The 15419-nt window shown below is 36.0% G+C and overlaps 2 protein-coding genes across 8 annotated transcripts in view; one reads left to right on the top strand and one right to left on the bottom strand.

Annotated features, from left to right (window-relative positions):
- Positions 1 to 14386, bottom strand: part of parp14rs1 (poly(ADP-ribose) polymerase family member 14-related sequence 1) — a 15493-nt gene extending 1107 nt beyond the window's left edge. The window contains 18 exon segments of one of the 3 annotated variants that reach the window (NM_001114447.2): positions 1097 to 1236; positions 1336 to 2001; positions 4341 to 4550; positions 6180 to 6356; positions 6496 to 6558; positions 6686 to 6832; positions 7024 to 7102; positions 7220 to 7441; positions 7520 to 7753; positions 8355 to 10615; positions 10696 to 10923; positions 11379 to 11572; positions 11574 to 11581; positions 11583 to 11589; positions 11591 to 11612; positions 13731 to 13764; positions 13855 to 13958; positions 14184 to 14369. In NM_001114447.2, the coding sequence (NP_001107919.2) occupies positions 1097 to 1236; positions 1336 to 2001; positions 4341 to 4550; positions 6180 to 6356; positions 6496 to 6558; positions 6686 to 6832; positions 7024 to 7102; positions 7220 to 7441; positions 7520 to 7753; positions 8355 to 10615; positions 10696 to 10923; positions 11379 to 11572; positions 11574 to 11581; positions 11583 to 11589; positions 11591 to 11612; positions 13731 to 13764; positions 13855 to 13958; positions 14184 to 14367 (4980 nt within the window). In that variant the 5' untranslated portion in view covers positions 14368 to 14369. 3 annotated transcript variants of the gene reach the window in all.
- The window catches only part of parp9 (poly(ADP-ribose) polymerase family member 9), a 7965-nt gene continuing 6856 nt past the window's right edge, over positions 14311 to 15419 (top strand). For 3 of the 5 annotated variants that reach the window (XM_087267854.1, XM_087267850.1, XM_087267852.1), the window contains exon 1: positions 14311 to 14614. The gene's annotated coding sequence lies outside the window, so the exon portion shown is untranslated. Of the gene's footprint in view, positions 14615 to 14709; positions 14728 to 15419 lie in introns of all 5 variants that reach the window. The other 2 variants (XM_087267853.1, XM_087267851.1) reach the window with 1 other exon arrangement.

Raw genomic sequence — 15419 nt, 5'->3', positions numbered from 1 at the left:
AGAAGGGAATAAGTGGAAGGACAGTAAGTGAGGTAAATGTGTTGGAAGTAAACTCTGCAGGGCTGCGCTCCTCCAGTTTGACATCCTTAATCCACCCACACACGTGAAAAATCTTATCTATAACAAGGAGTTGAAATCCAACAAAATTCCATGAACTGTGTGCTAAAAATAATTTAGAAGGTGCAATCACTAGCAATGTTCCATATACCATGTGATGAGAAGAAAAAAATGAGACTGACAGAATGTCGTGTTATTCTGCTAGAATTCCAATTGCTTCACATTATTAATTACTCCAATTCCAGGATTCCTCTCAAAAATCATGAGGGTATCAGGGTATCCATGATATATGTCTGTACTAACAATCATGTTATATATACAGTTGAAATCAGAATTATAAGCCCCCCTGAATTACTAGCCCCTATGTTTATTTTTTTTCCCAGTTTTCTGTTTAACAGAAGATTTTTTTTAACACATTGCTAAACAATAGTTTTAATAACTCATCTCTAATAACTGATTTATTTTATCTTTGCCATGATGATAGTAACTAAAATTTTACTAGATTTTTTAAGATACTTCTACACAGCTTAAAGTGACATTTAAAGGTTAAACTAGGTTATTTAGGCAAGTTATTGTATAACAATCGTTTGTTCTGTAGACAGTCGAAAAAAAATATCCTAAAGGGGTTTATAATTTTGTCCATAAAATGGTATTTAAGAAATAATAACAGTTTTTATACTAGCCGAAATAAAACTTCTTTTTTTTTCATTTTAATGCAATTTCAGCATTTCTGGCTAAACAAAAAAAAATTGTCTTCTAAATGCCTTGTTTTACCTTATAATTATCACAATTTACTCTTATACCGGCGTGTGTGTGTGTGCACGCGCTATAAATACTTGGTTTATGAGACAAATGTATAAGACAAACTTAACAGTAGGGACAAAAATGAAGCTACTCTAACAGTAGTAAAAGACAAGTTATTAAGATTATTTTATCAGGAAACACAGTATAAAAAATTGAGATACTTGAAAAAGAACATTGATCAAAATAAGAGAACACTTTCAGAAACCTCAGTTAGTGGAGTTAATCTGGCACACACCTTCAAGACGTTGTTTGTACAAGTTGCCTTGAAGCGCCCCAACACATCTTGGTATTCTGTGCTAGTTGGTTGCAAATTGAACTTTTTGTTTAATTCATTAGACCCCATTGCATCCCAATGCTGTGGAATACTTTCAGTTGCTAAAAGTAAAAACAATACACCATTACACACATGGTTAAATATATTATTATTTGTAGTGCAATAAAACCATATCTGATTGACAAATGTAATAATCTTACCTTTCAGTTTGTCAATGCGTCTGATGTTCATCTGGTTTCCACCAGCATTGTTCACTGCAGGACCTTCAGGCAGTTTAACCCTGTAAGTTTGGCCTTGGAGGGTGATACTGGTGTCTGCAGCTTGTCTGGCAAGGGCCTTTTCCAACTCAAAATTTGTACGTTCATCGAAACTCTTATATTGCCCACCCTGTTCAAACTGCCAATCCACAAGTTCACTCATCAAATTCATTTCCTTTTTTAGGATCTCGTTTTCTTTGGCTGACTTGAGCATTTCATTGATTTCGTGAGTGGCCTTTAGCACATCTCGACTAAGACCTTGTACTATGAGTGTTGCCTTCCCTGGAGACTCATCTGAAGCTTTATTGGCTTTGTATTCTAGCCGTATAGTCACATCTATGGTGCTTTGCAGGTCCTGGATTCGCTGTTGGTCTTTATCTGATAAGGTAAGTATGGCTGTGTCTGTGATAGACTGGAAAACTTGTTCTTTAGTGATCATGTCCTCTAAGAAAATCTTTGCTTGATCCACTTCTGCTTTTGATGGTCCACAGATAGAAAAAAATACTGGATCGACTTCCACACCATCAATGACAAAGTCTTTGCCACCATGTTGTTTTATTTCTTTCTCCCAAGATCCAGTGAGGTATGATTTAGCAGTGGCTGCAAATGCTGCAAGTTACACAAAATTTAAATCTTTAGACAACTGTAATTTGATAACTTTGCTGTTCATGTTGAGCACAAAACATGCATCTAACAACCCCAATTGCCAAAGAGGTAAAATTTTGTAAAATGCAATGAAATCTACAATTTTTTAATGGTTAATTCTCCAACTTTTATTGAATTAACAAAGACAACATTTCTAGTGTTTTAGTGTTTGCACAGACAAAATTTTATGTATTTTGTAAATGTAAACAATTTTTAGTTTTGATGGCTGCAACACACTACAAAAAGGCTAGACAAAGGCAAAATATTGGCAACAGGCTCAGTGGTTAGCACTGTTGCCTCACAGCAAAAAGGTCGCTGGTTCGAGTCACGGCTGGGTCAGTTGGTGTTTCCTAGTGGAGTTTGCATGTTCTCCCAGTGTTGGCGTGGGCTTCCTCTGGGTGCTCCAGTTTCCCCCACTGTCCAAAGACATGCAGTATAGATGATTTAGATTAATTAAATTGACCATAGTGTATGTGTGTGGATGGGTATTTCCCAGTACTGGATTGCAGCTGGAAGGGCACCCACTGTGAACATATGCGAGATAAGTTGGCGGTTCATTCCGCTGTGGCGATCCCTGATGAATAAAGGGACTAAGCTAAAAGAAAATAAATGAATAAATGAATTAATTAATAAAAAGCAAAAAAAAAAAAAAAAAGTGAAAAGGTTAAAGAATTTATTCCTTTCTTTTCGGCTTAGTCCCTTCATCGACCCGGGTTGCCACAGCGGAATGAACGGCCAACCTATCTAGCACATTTTTTACAGAGCAGATGCTCTTCCAGCCGCAACCCATCTCTGGGAAACATCCACACACACTCATACACTACGGACAATTTAGCTTACCCAATTCACCTGTACCACATGTCTTTGGACAGTGGGGGAAACCGGAGCACCAGGAGTAAACCCACGCGAACGCAGGGAGAACATGCAAACTCTACACAGAAATTCCAACTGACCCAGCCAAGGCTCGAACCAGCGGACTTCTTGCTGTGAGGTGACAGCACTAACTACTGCGCCACTGCGCTGCCCAGGTTATAGAGCATCTTTAAATGAGCATCTTTGTCTTTTGTCTTAAAGCTAGACTATTGCTTGTCATTTTGTACCACAAGTTAGGATGGCCAAAGTTGTCAAAAAGTAAAAATGCATTTCTCGATGCAAAATTTCAACCTATTTAGGTCTTACATCAAATAACATCTATAAAATTGTACAATCATCGAGGGAATCCAGAGAAATCCCAACCTGCGTAGAGCAAGGGAAGAAACCTCAAGTGACATTGGATGAAAAACTGTCATGTAATGTTAGGTGAAGCCACATGAGCACAGGACAATTTTAGAAAACCACCGTCACTAAACATTATAAGCTGCTGCATCAAGAAATGCCAGTAGAATATTTGTTCTTCATGGACAAAGCTATACATCAGTTTTGTGTAGTGATGCTGCTGTTTCTCCAGATCACAGCTTATCTCTAAATGTCAAAAGACAATGAAAATGTATGCTGGGCTTAGAGTCCACATTTCAACTTGTCTCTGGGAAAAACAAACTCAGAGTCCAAAAAGACCAACCAGACTTTCTTTACAGACAGAAGCAAACATCTTTCTTGGTTCTTGGATGCAGCAGACCAATCAAAATGGGACACTGGCATACTGTATGTGTGCAAAGGTACCATTGACATAGATGCATATGGAGAATACATAGACATTTACTGCCATCACAATGCCATCTTTCACTGAAGGCCTCTGGCTATAAGATCAAGAACACATTTTAACTGTACTACAGCAGCATGGTTTAGGAAACAGTGAATGTGCTTGAATGGCCTTATTTCCTTCCAGCTCTGTATGCTATTGAAAATGTAAGACCACTGATTGCTTAGCATTAAAATTTTTGTATTATGTCAGATTGTGCAAAATCTTTGAATAACATTTAGTACTCTGAGTTTCCAGATGATTAAATGGCATGTTTGCACTGCAGATGACCTCCTGCATCAAGGAGAACTGCATCTTCTGTTGTGATTTTCTGTCCTTTAACAAGCTGGTCACAGTGACACTTTGCTAAACATGCATATGTCCCAACTATTTTGAAGTGTGTGGCAGCCATTGAAATCAATATTAGTTTACATTTACAAAATACTATTTATTTGCTCTCTGAAAACATGATGAATCTTTAAATAAAGGTTAATGAGAGTCAGCAAATCAGATATTTTGTTGCATTTATGTCCCAACTTTTTCAGTATTGGGGTTCTAATAATGAAGCAGACTTTATTCTGTTCTATGACTTTAAGTTGATGTGAAGTGATGAGACGCTGATTACCTTTGATTTTTGACCATGTACTCTCTTTCTCTTGTTTGGCAGGTCCAGTTTCTCGATTCTGCATACTTTTGAGGAACTCGGGGAGCATGTGTGCCTGAAACACAACTAACCTGATCAGCTTGAGACTGGACTGGGGAGTCTTTCTTAGCATCTCCAGCATACCATCCAGCATGGAGTCTGCTACTTGACCTGGAGACAAACCTGCTTGTCCTAAAAAAAAATATGTTTTGTCACTATACTCCATGTTCATTATAAAAGTAAAAGTTTAAACTGACAGCATAAGAATAACTATGAAGAGCCTTTAAAAATAATGCTAATCCAAAGGATAGAAATAGTAAAAATAGTATTACTAAACAATGAAGATCAAAATAAGGCTACAAAAAAAAAAAAAAAAAAATCCACTTTTTACTTTTCGCAATGACATAATTTTGATAAATCAAAACTGGTAGAAATTATAGTAGTGGCTGTGCAATGCTAGAAAAGCAATGATTGTAGCATAAAGAACTAATAGTTCTGAAAGTTACAGTAATCAAAATAATTGACTAACTCTTGTTTTGAACAATTTAAGGACATCTGTGGTATCTGTAGTCTCTTAAGCTGTTCTGCTGTGATGTTGATCAGCTTCCCTTCAGTCTCTCACAGTTCACTGACTGTTTTTTGGTTTCTTAGCCATAACGTCACCAAAAATTTTGAGAACATCAACTAGGTATTACTTTACAATAAGTTTGTATTAGTTAATGTTAGTTAAAGTGTTACTAACATGAACAAAATATGAACATTACATTTATGACAGCATTTGTTCATATTAGTTAACATTAGTTAATAGAAAAATACAGTTCTTCACCCTAGAAATATAAGGTTCTATCTGACATTTTTGTCAAAATAGAGTTATTGACATATTCCTATTAAATGACAACCTATTTACATTATGGGATGTTTTTTTATAAGTTGTTTACATTTTAAAACTTTTTTTTATTAAAAAACAAAAACAAATGTTAAACACATACTGTTTGCTATATGGAATACAAAAACTTTGAAACTCAATATTGCAAAATCATTCAGAGTGCAGATAGAATTCCATATAATTCCAAGGTGACGAGTTGTCCATTGTTAGTTCACAACGCACGGTGCATGAACTAATGTTAACCTGAATTTGGATGTTAATAATGCATTAGTAAATGTTGATGAACTATGATTAAGAAATGCTGTACAAGTTTTGTTCATAGTTAGTTCATGTTAGTAAATATTAACTAATGAAACCTTATTGTAAAGTGTAACTAACTGGGTTTTATTTTTGGTTTAAGCTTGACCCATTTTTTTCGTGTATGTTTGACATGTTCAAGTCAACTGAAAATTTTCTGCCAAAGTCAAAACAGCTGGAAAACATGCAATAATACTATTCTCTTTGGGAGACTTAAATGAGTTAGTGACATAGCAAAGTTGCAATGTTTTAATAATCACAGATATGGAATGACCATCTTTTCTTTCTATGGCTGAAAGGGTCATCTCGGGTTTCAATCTTGCAAAGTCAGTGAAAACTGTAAAATTAGGCTGCCAGTTAAATCGACAGATTATTAAAGAAATTACCACCAGGTTTTAATGTAACTCCAAGAGCTTTGAGGATTCTTAAAGTATTTCTTTAATTTTGATCAGTGTTCTTTTTTAATATCTTGAGTTTTTTTTATACGCTTTCAGATTATGATAAAATATTCTTAAAGCCTGTTCTTTTACTGCTCTTGTTTCAGTTATACCAAAATTTAGGAAACGTATAGATTGCTCTTTTTATTTTGATCTCCACTGTACATAAAAAACACTGTTTGCTGTTGAGCTTGTTCTTACCTGTACCAATAGCTGGAAATGCAATGGAGGTTAACTTTTCCTTAGCACACATTTCCAGAGCCTTTCTAACGTGTTTTTGGATCGTAATAGCATTACTCTGTGCTGCAATGTGGATGATTTTTTTACACTGTAAATTTCCTGCTTGAGTCATTATCAGTCCACTGTCAGTCTTGGCTCCTGAAAAACACAATTAGAAGACTCCACCTAAATTTGCTAAAACTCTTAATGCTTCAGTGCCCGTTTGGCAGATTAATAACTATTTCAGTATTATTTCAGTATTATTTAAGTATTATTAATTGTAAAATGTGATTCTCACCAAGTTGCTGGCACTCTGCTTCAACATTTGGACCAGCCTTATCCAAAATAGCCTTCGAGACACCTTGACAGTTTGAGATAAAACATTATTTTTAACATAACTCTCAGCTCAATCATCCCTAACTTGCGCTTTAGATGTCACGAGTACATGTAATAACAGTATTCCACTGATTCAGCATAAGACACTTTACCTGCTTTCAGTGTGAATTCCTTAGTAGTGGAGTTCACAATAACATCTGTTTGTTCAGTAGTAATATCACCATTCAGAACCTGAAGTGTTACTCCTCCCACTGTAGTCTCATGAATGCCAGATTTTGTTGTGACTTTTGAGAAGGGGCCTGTGAGTTCATTGAGAAATAATAATAATAATAATGATAATAAAAAACAAATTATGGTACAAAAGGCATCAAATAAGGATTTAGCTTAAATAGATATGTAAACATTGTATTTCATGTGAGAACAAGCTACAGCAAATGTGGCAGTCAGAATAAAATGGTAAGAATCAATATAAGATTAAAGTTATGGGCACCTGTACTTTGGGGTTGTGTGGAGTTACTTGCAGAGGCAGACTGGCCCAAAAACCTTTTGCTGAATTCATCTGTGAACACCTGTTGTGGACACCATAGAGTTGCCAATAATTCATTATTAGTGTAAGTGTTAAACATCTACAGAATTTTGATTCCACATAGATCTACAGAATAAGACAGACATTATACATATTGTACCTGGATGGTTTGTGTATCTTTGGGGTGAAGAACAAATGCCACTTCCTGTATGTGTTTAGAACTTCTTTTAGTGCTAAACTTGAAGACTGAGTCCAGCATTGTACTGACTACCAGTGGCTTTGGAAATCCCAGGTTTCCAGTGCCAATAGCAGAGAATACAATGGAGCTCTGCTGACGCTGCTCTGCCTTACTCAAACATGTATCCATCACATTCTCCAGCACCTGCTCAAAGAGAATAAAAACACTTTTAAAAGCATCACGTTTTAATGTAATACTCACTTAAAATCACTCAAATATCACCTTTTGCTCATTTCCTTGTCCCTGATTCCAGTGTGGTACAACAGCATGGAACACCAGTTTATTCTTCAGGTTTGCTCCTGCTGTTTCAAAGACTGCACCACAGCTTGCAGGGCCTGTGGCTTGCTGATCGAGCAGATCCTGAAGCTGTGGACCAGCTGCTTTAAAAAGGGCATTTGAAACAGCTCCAACGCTAAGTTTTAGATCACTGCTCAGAGTGTTCACAACAACATCCATCTGTACAAAAAAGCAGATTTCAACAGGTTGGCACTGAAATTATGTTTTTTACATAAGAATTTAGTTCATCCTAAAATGACAATTTTGTAATCCTTCATTTTTTAAATCATATTTTTCCAAGTCCATAAATATTTTGTTCATTATTGAAACACACTGAAAGAAATATTGAAATAAGGGACATTTCTGTCTCTCAATTCACCTAAACCCTGACCCTTTAAAACTACTTGTTTGGTTGTCACTTGTTAAATAATTCAGCTTCTGTGACCAAATTTAAATGCTGCAATTATTGTCTGTTAATTAATGTTTAGATGTGATTAAACACTTAAATTAAATCTTTTCCTCATTTAAAAAGTGCTGTCACTTTTAAAGACTTTTAGATATTTATTTTGTATTAATAGACTGTCAATGGACAGTCACGAATCTCAAAGATTTAATTAGAAATTTCTTTATTTGTGCTCTAAAGCTTAAATTTTTTTATGAGTTTTCAACATGAGGGTGCAGAAATGAATAGAATTGTCAGTTTAAAGTGCACTGACATTTTCATACTTTAAATACACAAATGTAAGACATTAAATGCATAATCTGTAAACACTGAACTCACTGTCGTATCCTCAATGTTTCCTTTCATTAGGGTGATGGCTAAACCTTCTTTTGTCTGAAAACTTTCTGTTTGTGATGCTCCTTGAAAGAATGTGGTCAACTGATGTTGGCTTGGAGAAGCACTTGCTTTGTTTTGCTGTTGGCTGCTTGAACTGCTTCCAGTTGCGCTCTGGTCACTGACACCATAAACTTTTTTCACTGCAGCTTCTAAGGCTTGAACTGTCTTATCACTATTGTCAACAAGGTGAATCTTTGTCAATGCAATGTCCCCTTCGACAAAATCACAGAACTCCTTTATGGCTTTAACAATGGTGAATGCACAAAGGTCCAGTGGGAAACCAAACACACCAGAACTGATGGCCGGGATTGCTATGGACTGGAAGCTTTCTTGATCTGCCACATTCAGACTCCTCTTGACAGCTTTTTTCAGGAGCTTTTCAGATTCTTGAGGTTTAGAGGAATTATAATGTGGTCCTATTGCTAAAATGACATGTTTGCATTGCAGACGCCCTCCTGCATCGAGGAGAACTGCATCTCCTGTTATGAATTTCCGTCCTTTAACAAGCTTGTCACAGTCTTTCTGAAGTTTAGGACCAGCAGCATCAGAGAGTGCCTTTGCTAATCCTCCATCCAGTAGGAGGGTTTCTTTACACGCACCAACCACTGCATCCACTTGAAATGAACACATGTCAGCTTTGTGTACAGTAATCTCCATTCCCTCACGCGTTTTAAATTGATAGACAGATTTGACTTTTCGTGGTTGAACTGTGTCATGTGGGTGGTCAGACTCGTTTATTAACTGGACCAAACAATTCATATTTGCCTTGGCATATGAAACGCACATACGCTCTTTCTCTTTGAAGAAATTCTTTGCTCCTGGTTTAACTATTTTCATAGTGCAGTGATGGGCAGATGTGCACAAGTTGTCAAACAAAGGCACACAGTCACAGACATGAAGCTTTGGGCCACTGATCACGATGCTGTCATCTTTGAAATCCACACTCACTTTACCTTTCACCTCTCCGAACCAGTCTTGTTTTCTGTAATCTTTTATGAATGTGATAACAGTCTTATGAGCATTCAGAGTTTTCTCCATGTGAGAGTTTTCCTGAACAAAATCATATAACTGTTGTTCGACGTCATTAATGGAGTCTATAAAGCCAGAAACCACAACTTTGTTAGCACATGTCTGCACAGCAACAGTTGTGACATTGTTCTTTATGTTAGAGACAAGGTCTTGCCAGTCTGATCTTCTAAAAACACTGGGATCATCTACATCGAAGCTCAGATGACCCAGGTCTGTCTGCAGCTGCTTCTCGCCAACACTCAAGTCCTTGTCTGTTTTCCCAAGAAGCAAAACTCTCTGTCCATCAGCTTCTAAAGCTACATTGACTCCTTTGTTAAAAAACAAATCTTTGGTCATCTCCTCCAGATCCTTCTTAAGCAGAAAATCTAAAACAGACTGATTGAGTTCAGTTGGTTTACGAATCAAATGAAGAACGGCCTCCAGTATCTTGTTTTTTGTTTCCAGGACCTCATCTTTTAGACCATAAAGAGTTAACTTTTGGCTGTGCACAAGATATGTTATGTCCATTTCTGGAAATTTGTCATTAGTTTCTTGTTTCAAACCATCACAGAGAACAAGATTGTAAATAGATGGAGTCATGCTGATTTCATCTGACTCGCTGCCCTTCTCTCTTTGGATTTTTTGGGTGATTCTCTGGACAGTTTCTTTCAGAGTTCCCTCAATGTCGTTCACCTGCTCTTTCAGTCCGGCTACAGCTATTGTCCCTTCATCCGCATAGGGAACTAGTGTGACTGTCTCTTCTGCCACTGTTTTGTAAATTTCAGGCTGTACATCTGTCCATGCATCTTTCTGAATGTGGAGCTCAACGGATTTGAACTTAGACATTGACATGGTGAACCCAGAGAGGGCATTTTCTCTCCAAGTCTGAATGAGTTTCCTAGTCTGCTCACCTTGGTGAAGTAGGGATGGCAATGGACTAATCTTTACTTCTAAAGACTGAAATTCCATCTCACAAAAATGACAGGACATTGCTTGCTTGACTGAATTCAAAGATATTTGGTTTTCCTTTAAGTGGTGCCACACATTTCTATCCATTTTCTCAATGAAAGCCTCAGGAAGTTTCAGGGTGGGTCTGTCTTTGCCATATAAAGCTGTTTGTAGTTTTTCATAGTATGGCAGTACTTTAAACGGATGTTTCTTAATCTGATGTGGCAGTTTGAGGACTTTTTGCACATCTGTAAGCACATATTGTATAGTTTATACATATACAGCAATTCAAATGAAACAAATAAATCAAATGTAGCACTTTTTTCACCTTCAGGATTTGCAAAAGTAATTATTGCTGACTCATCTGTTTCAACTGTTACCCCATCGTCCTCTATTCCTCCAAATTTCTCAAAGTAGAGCATGAGGTAGTCTGGGTTTGTGTTCGGAGGTAGGCCTTCAGCTTTCACTTTAAAAGTCTTCTCAAGCAATCCCACTTTCATGTTTTTCTTCTTAACCATTGCATTGCTTTGACAGGATATGATGAAGTTCTCTGTATCTATGGGATTAAATACAGGTAACAGAAAAAAAGGAAATGTGATCAACACACTGATGTTGGTAGTTTTCCCCTCTTGTATTTTGTCTGAGAAGTACTAGATCAGGGGTGGCCAACCCTGTACCTGGAGAGCCACCTTCCTGCAGATTTCAGCTGCAACCCATATCAAACAGACCTGCCTGCAGTGGTGGAAGGAGTAAGTGAGAGTAAAAGTACACATTTTTAAAACTACTCAGTAAATTATAATTCCTGACAAAACTACTCAATTACAGTAATTTGAGTATTTGTAATTACTTACTTTACACCACTGCCTGCCTTTAATTATCACGTGGTGTTCAGGTCCTAATGAATTGGTTCAGGTGTGTTTGATATGGGTTGCAACTGAAATCTGCAGGAAGGTGGCTCTCCAGGAACAGGGTTGGCCACCCCTGTGCTAGATGACACAACAAATGACTTACCCTTTCTATTGGAAAATGTCACCACAGCACAGTTGCTCTCTGGTATTATTTCAATGCTGAAGTTGTTTGATTCAGTTGAAGATCCTCTCAGCACATTTTCCACCAGAATTGTTAGAAACTCTTGACTATTGTTTTGAATGTTTTCAATTACAGCTGATCTAATAGTTGTGTCTTCTTCATTCTCCTCAGATGACTTCTCCTTCTCATCTTCTTCGTCTTCCCTTGCTGGTTCACCTGAATATAAAATGTCATACATTTGAAAAATTTTGAAATCATGTCAACTCTGCACACAACCGTCATGACATAACAAGACACTCATTATAACCAGTAATATTGTCTGCATTCAGCATGGTGTGACACAACAGAAAATCATAACAGTAAGCTCACAAATCATTTTATTTTCATTTCAAAATTAAATGTATTAAAGGCATAATTCACCCATAATGAAAATGTAGTCACTGTTAATTCTCCCTTAAGTGGTTCCAAAATGTTTTGAGTTTCTTTAACCCTATCGAACACAAAATATATTTTGAAGAAAGAAGAAAACCTGTAACCATTGACTTCTATAGTATTAGTATGTTTTCGACTGGAAGTCGATGGTTACATGTTTTCAGTTTTCTTCAAAATGTCTTCTTAACCTCAAAAAGATTAGCAAGGAGTATGGCTAATTGATGACAGAATTTTTTACAAATTTTTTACAAATTATTTTGGTCTCTTTACGCTTGGTATCCTGTTTGTGCTCCTGTATGTGTTTAAATTACCACATGCATTAAATCTTAGTCACAATATACTATATACATAATTTTTTTATAATAGGTATGAGACCACAGTCCCATAAAAGTACTTATGGAAGTGTACAAACTTTTAAACTTTAAAAGCCTTTAAAACTTAAGTTCTTCTGGTATGTTAAATGTTAATGCTATAAATCTAAAGAAATGTGGGCTTGATTTTTTGGTAAATGAAAGAAAACAAGTATCTGAGTTTTGAATTAGCTGCAAGCAATTCAAAACTTTATTGAGCAAACCACAAAATGTAGAGTTACGATAATGCAATGAAATAAATGCAAGAAGTCTTTGAAATTTAAAGAAGCTTGTTTATGAAATAAACAGGATTTGACAAACTAATTGATTCAAAATGTATCCCAGAGACAAACATTATACTAGATTATGTATAGTGGAAGAAGGTTGAACTAACGCCATCTATCTTAATGGGGTAGCACGGTTGAGAGGAGTCCAACTAACAAGAACTTGGTTTAATTTAAAACTTTTAAAAGTTTTGGACAACTTTCTTCATTTTTCCTCTTAGCAGTAACTACCTGAACTTTTTTAGCTATTAAAAAATGTTATTTATTTATTTACTTTAACATAATCGAATGTGGGCGACACAGTGGCGCAGTGGGTATCACTGTTACCTCACAGCAAGAAGGTCACTGGTTCGAGCCCAGGCTGGTTTACTAAGGACTAATTCATTAAAAAATAAAAAATAAATAAATGAATGAATGATCAAATTTCAAATATTCAATCTATAGCATTTTAATGCAATGCTGACTTCAGTATATATACATATTACAGTCAGTCTGTGTATTTAGTATATTCTTAAATTCAGCTAAGAGGTCTTTTACCGCTGATATTCATGTGATACGAATTTGCAGCCGGTCAGAGTTCATCAAACTTTGCATGTAATCCAGTGAAATATTAAACAGTTTCACATGATTTAGAGTTTTTGTATGCATATGCGAATAAAGTAAAAGGAAGAAAAATGTTGAGGGAAAAACACTTTTTGTATAGAATTTAAAATTGAGTGACAGATCATTTTTTTCTACCGTGTTGACAATCTTGATAATATTTTTTGTATGGAATACATTTGTATTTGTTATACCCAGTCTTTCATACAAGGAAAATGTATTATTAGACTCTGGAACCAATATTTAAATTTAGCAGCTTGTGAAGAAAAATATTGTGAAAACAGTGAATTTCAAGCAGGAGTGGAATAGAAAACCTTAAATCCATGCCTTTATCTAATTTGCCATTGTCTTTAATAAATTGTAACAGTTTTGATGTAATTCAGTTATTATATATATAATATTAAAATGTAAAATGCAAACAGAATAGGATAGTGTTGCCATCTTATTTCTCTAATTAAATTAAATTACATTGGAAATTTAATTGATCAAAATGACAAAACTAGTATTTAGATCAACAGGTTTTCTTGTTTAATTTGCAGTACAACATGCACCATTTTCCACCAAGGTCTAAAATAAAACCGATGTATCCTGTAAAGAGAAAGTGTCCTGGTGGTAATGACCAGAAGAGGGTAGCAGAACCGAACTTTTTGAAGCTGGAGAGAACTTACCCGCTGTGATTGTGCTGACTGAAGACGTTGCTTCCTAAAAAACACAGTTTACTATTTAGTTCAAGTCAGTGTATTAGCCGTAATGTTATATGCTACTCAGTTGGGATATATAATGGTGTTTTACCTGGGGATCTGAGGCCTCTGATGACGGAAGACTCACAGTGATTTTCATAGTTTTCTGACCAATCTTGAGTTCATGCGTTTGTTTATTAAGAACTCGCCGTCTCACTAATGTAAACATGAGAACACACATAAGTGGACAAATCCAATTTTTGTTTATATATAGTCTTTAGGTGCTGAAAATGTGTTAAGTTTCGTTTCTTGACTCCTCCCACTGTAACTAGCAACACGTTTCGATCTTAAACTATAAAAGTATAACGTCTGAATCATTATTTTAAGCATTCTAGATAATATGGTCTTTACTAAGATATTCATACAGGTAGGCAACTTTACCTTCCTCTGTTTTGAACCGAACAGTCGCTGTTTGTCCATCAGAAACGCTGTATTCCACCTCACAATCGCCCCCGTCGGATTTCTTACTCTGGAAATAGATTACAAACTTGTTTTTTAGTTTTGGAGTACGGGGGTCCCACTGGCCCTCCACGCAGAGAGCGTACGGGAATTCAGCATTATCCATGTCTGCCTGTCTGGTGACTGATGTGTTTGTCGAATACAGTCTAATACAAGGCACAAAACTTTCACTTTTGATTTCTGGTCATGCGTCCACCAGGCGGGGTTTTCCCAACAAAAACAGTTTCATCTACGAGCAAAAACCCGTTTCGTTGCTTAAATCTTCTCTTCTTCCTCCATTGCTGTTTCAGAGAGAAAAACAAAGAAAACAGCCAACCGTAGTAAATTAAATAAAGGTGAGTTTACAGATTTATGTTGAGTAAAACGCACTCGTTTTCATATAACACATTAAATTCTTTCGCTTTCGATTTTAGTTAAACTAACTTTTATATGTTTTTTGCCTTAACAGAAGTTTGTCAATCTCAAGGTAAGATATTTGTTTGTAATTTCAAAAACAACTGTCTTCTTTAGTAGCTAACATTAGTTAGCCTACGAGCTACGAAAGTCCCCTGCTCTACATTAACAACTGTTTGCTGTATAAAAACAAGCTGTCAGATAGCACACGTAATAGCCTAACTTATAGTTATCTTATATGAAATATTCACCTGATTGAAGTTGAAAGTGATTTTTAAAAATGTTTTTGTCTTTTTACGGTTCGTGGGATGTGGAATTGCAATCTTTTGTTGATTGTTGTTACACGAGGAAAAAAAAAACATACAGTCCTAAAGGAGCAGACCTAAATTTCTATATAAAAACGTCTCTTCCCAAACGTGTCTTCTTCAATAAAAGTTAGATGTACAGAATGTTGCAGGCTACATCCGTCGGCATTTTAATATAATATTTAAAATATGTATGTATTTGTTTGTGTTTAATTCCAGATGTCATACTGAGTTTTTTCTTGGTCAATTCCTGGTCAATAACAAGAGAATACTGAAAGATCCCTTTTTTTGCAGTAACAGTTACAACTATAAGGAATATAATTTTAGAGCTTTTATTAACCTTTTGTTAGCTACATTTTGCTGAAATTTAGAAAAATTTGTGTTGCTGAAAAGGGCAGCACCTTGGTGCAGTGGGTAGTAGCGCTCTTGCCTCACAGCAAGTAGGTCGTTGGTTCGAGCC

This window comes from Danio rerio, chromosome 9 (assembly GCF_052040795.2).
Source record: "Danio rerio strain M-AB ecotype USA chromosome 9, GRCz13ab, whole genome shotgun sequence".
Taxonomy (NCBI): domain Eukaryota; kingdom Metazoa; phylum Chordata; class Actinopteri; order Cypriniformes; family Danionidae; genus Danio; species Danio rerio.
The sequence above is the reverse complement of the archived record's forward strand: the minus strand, read 5'-3'. Positions and strand labels throughout refer to the sequence as shown.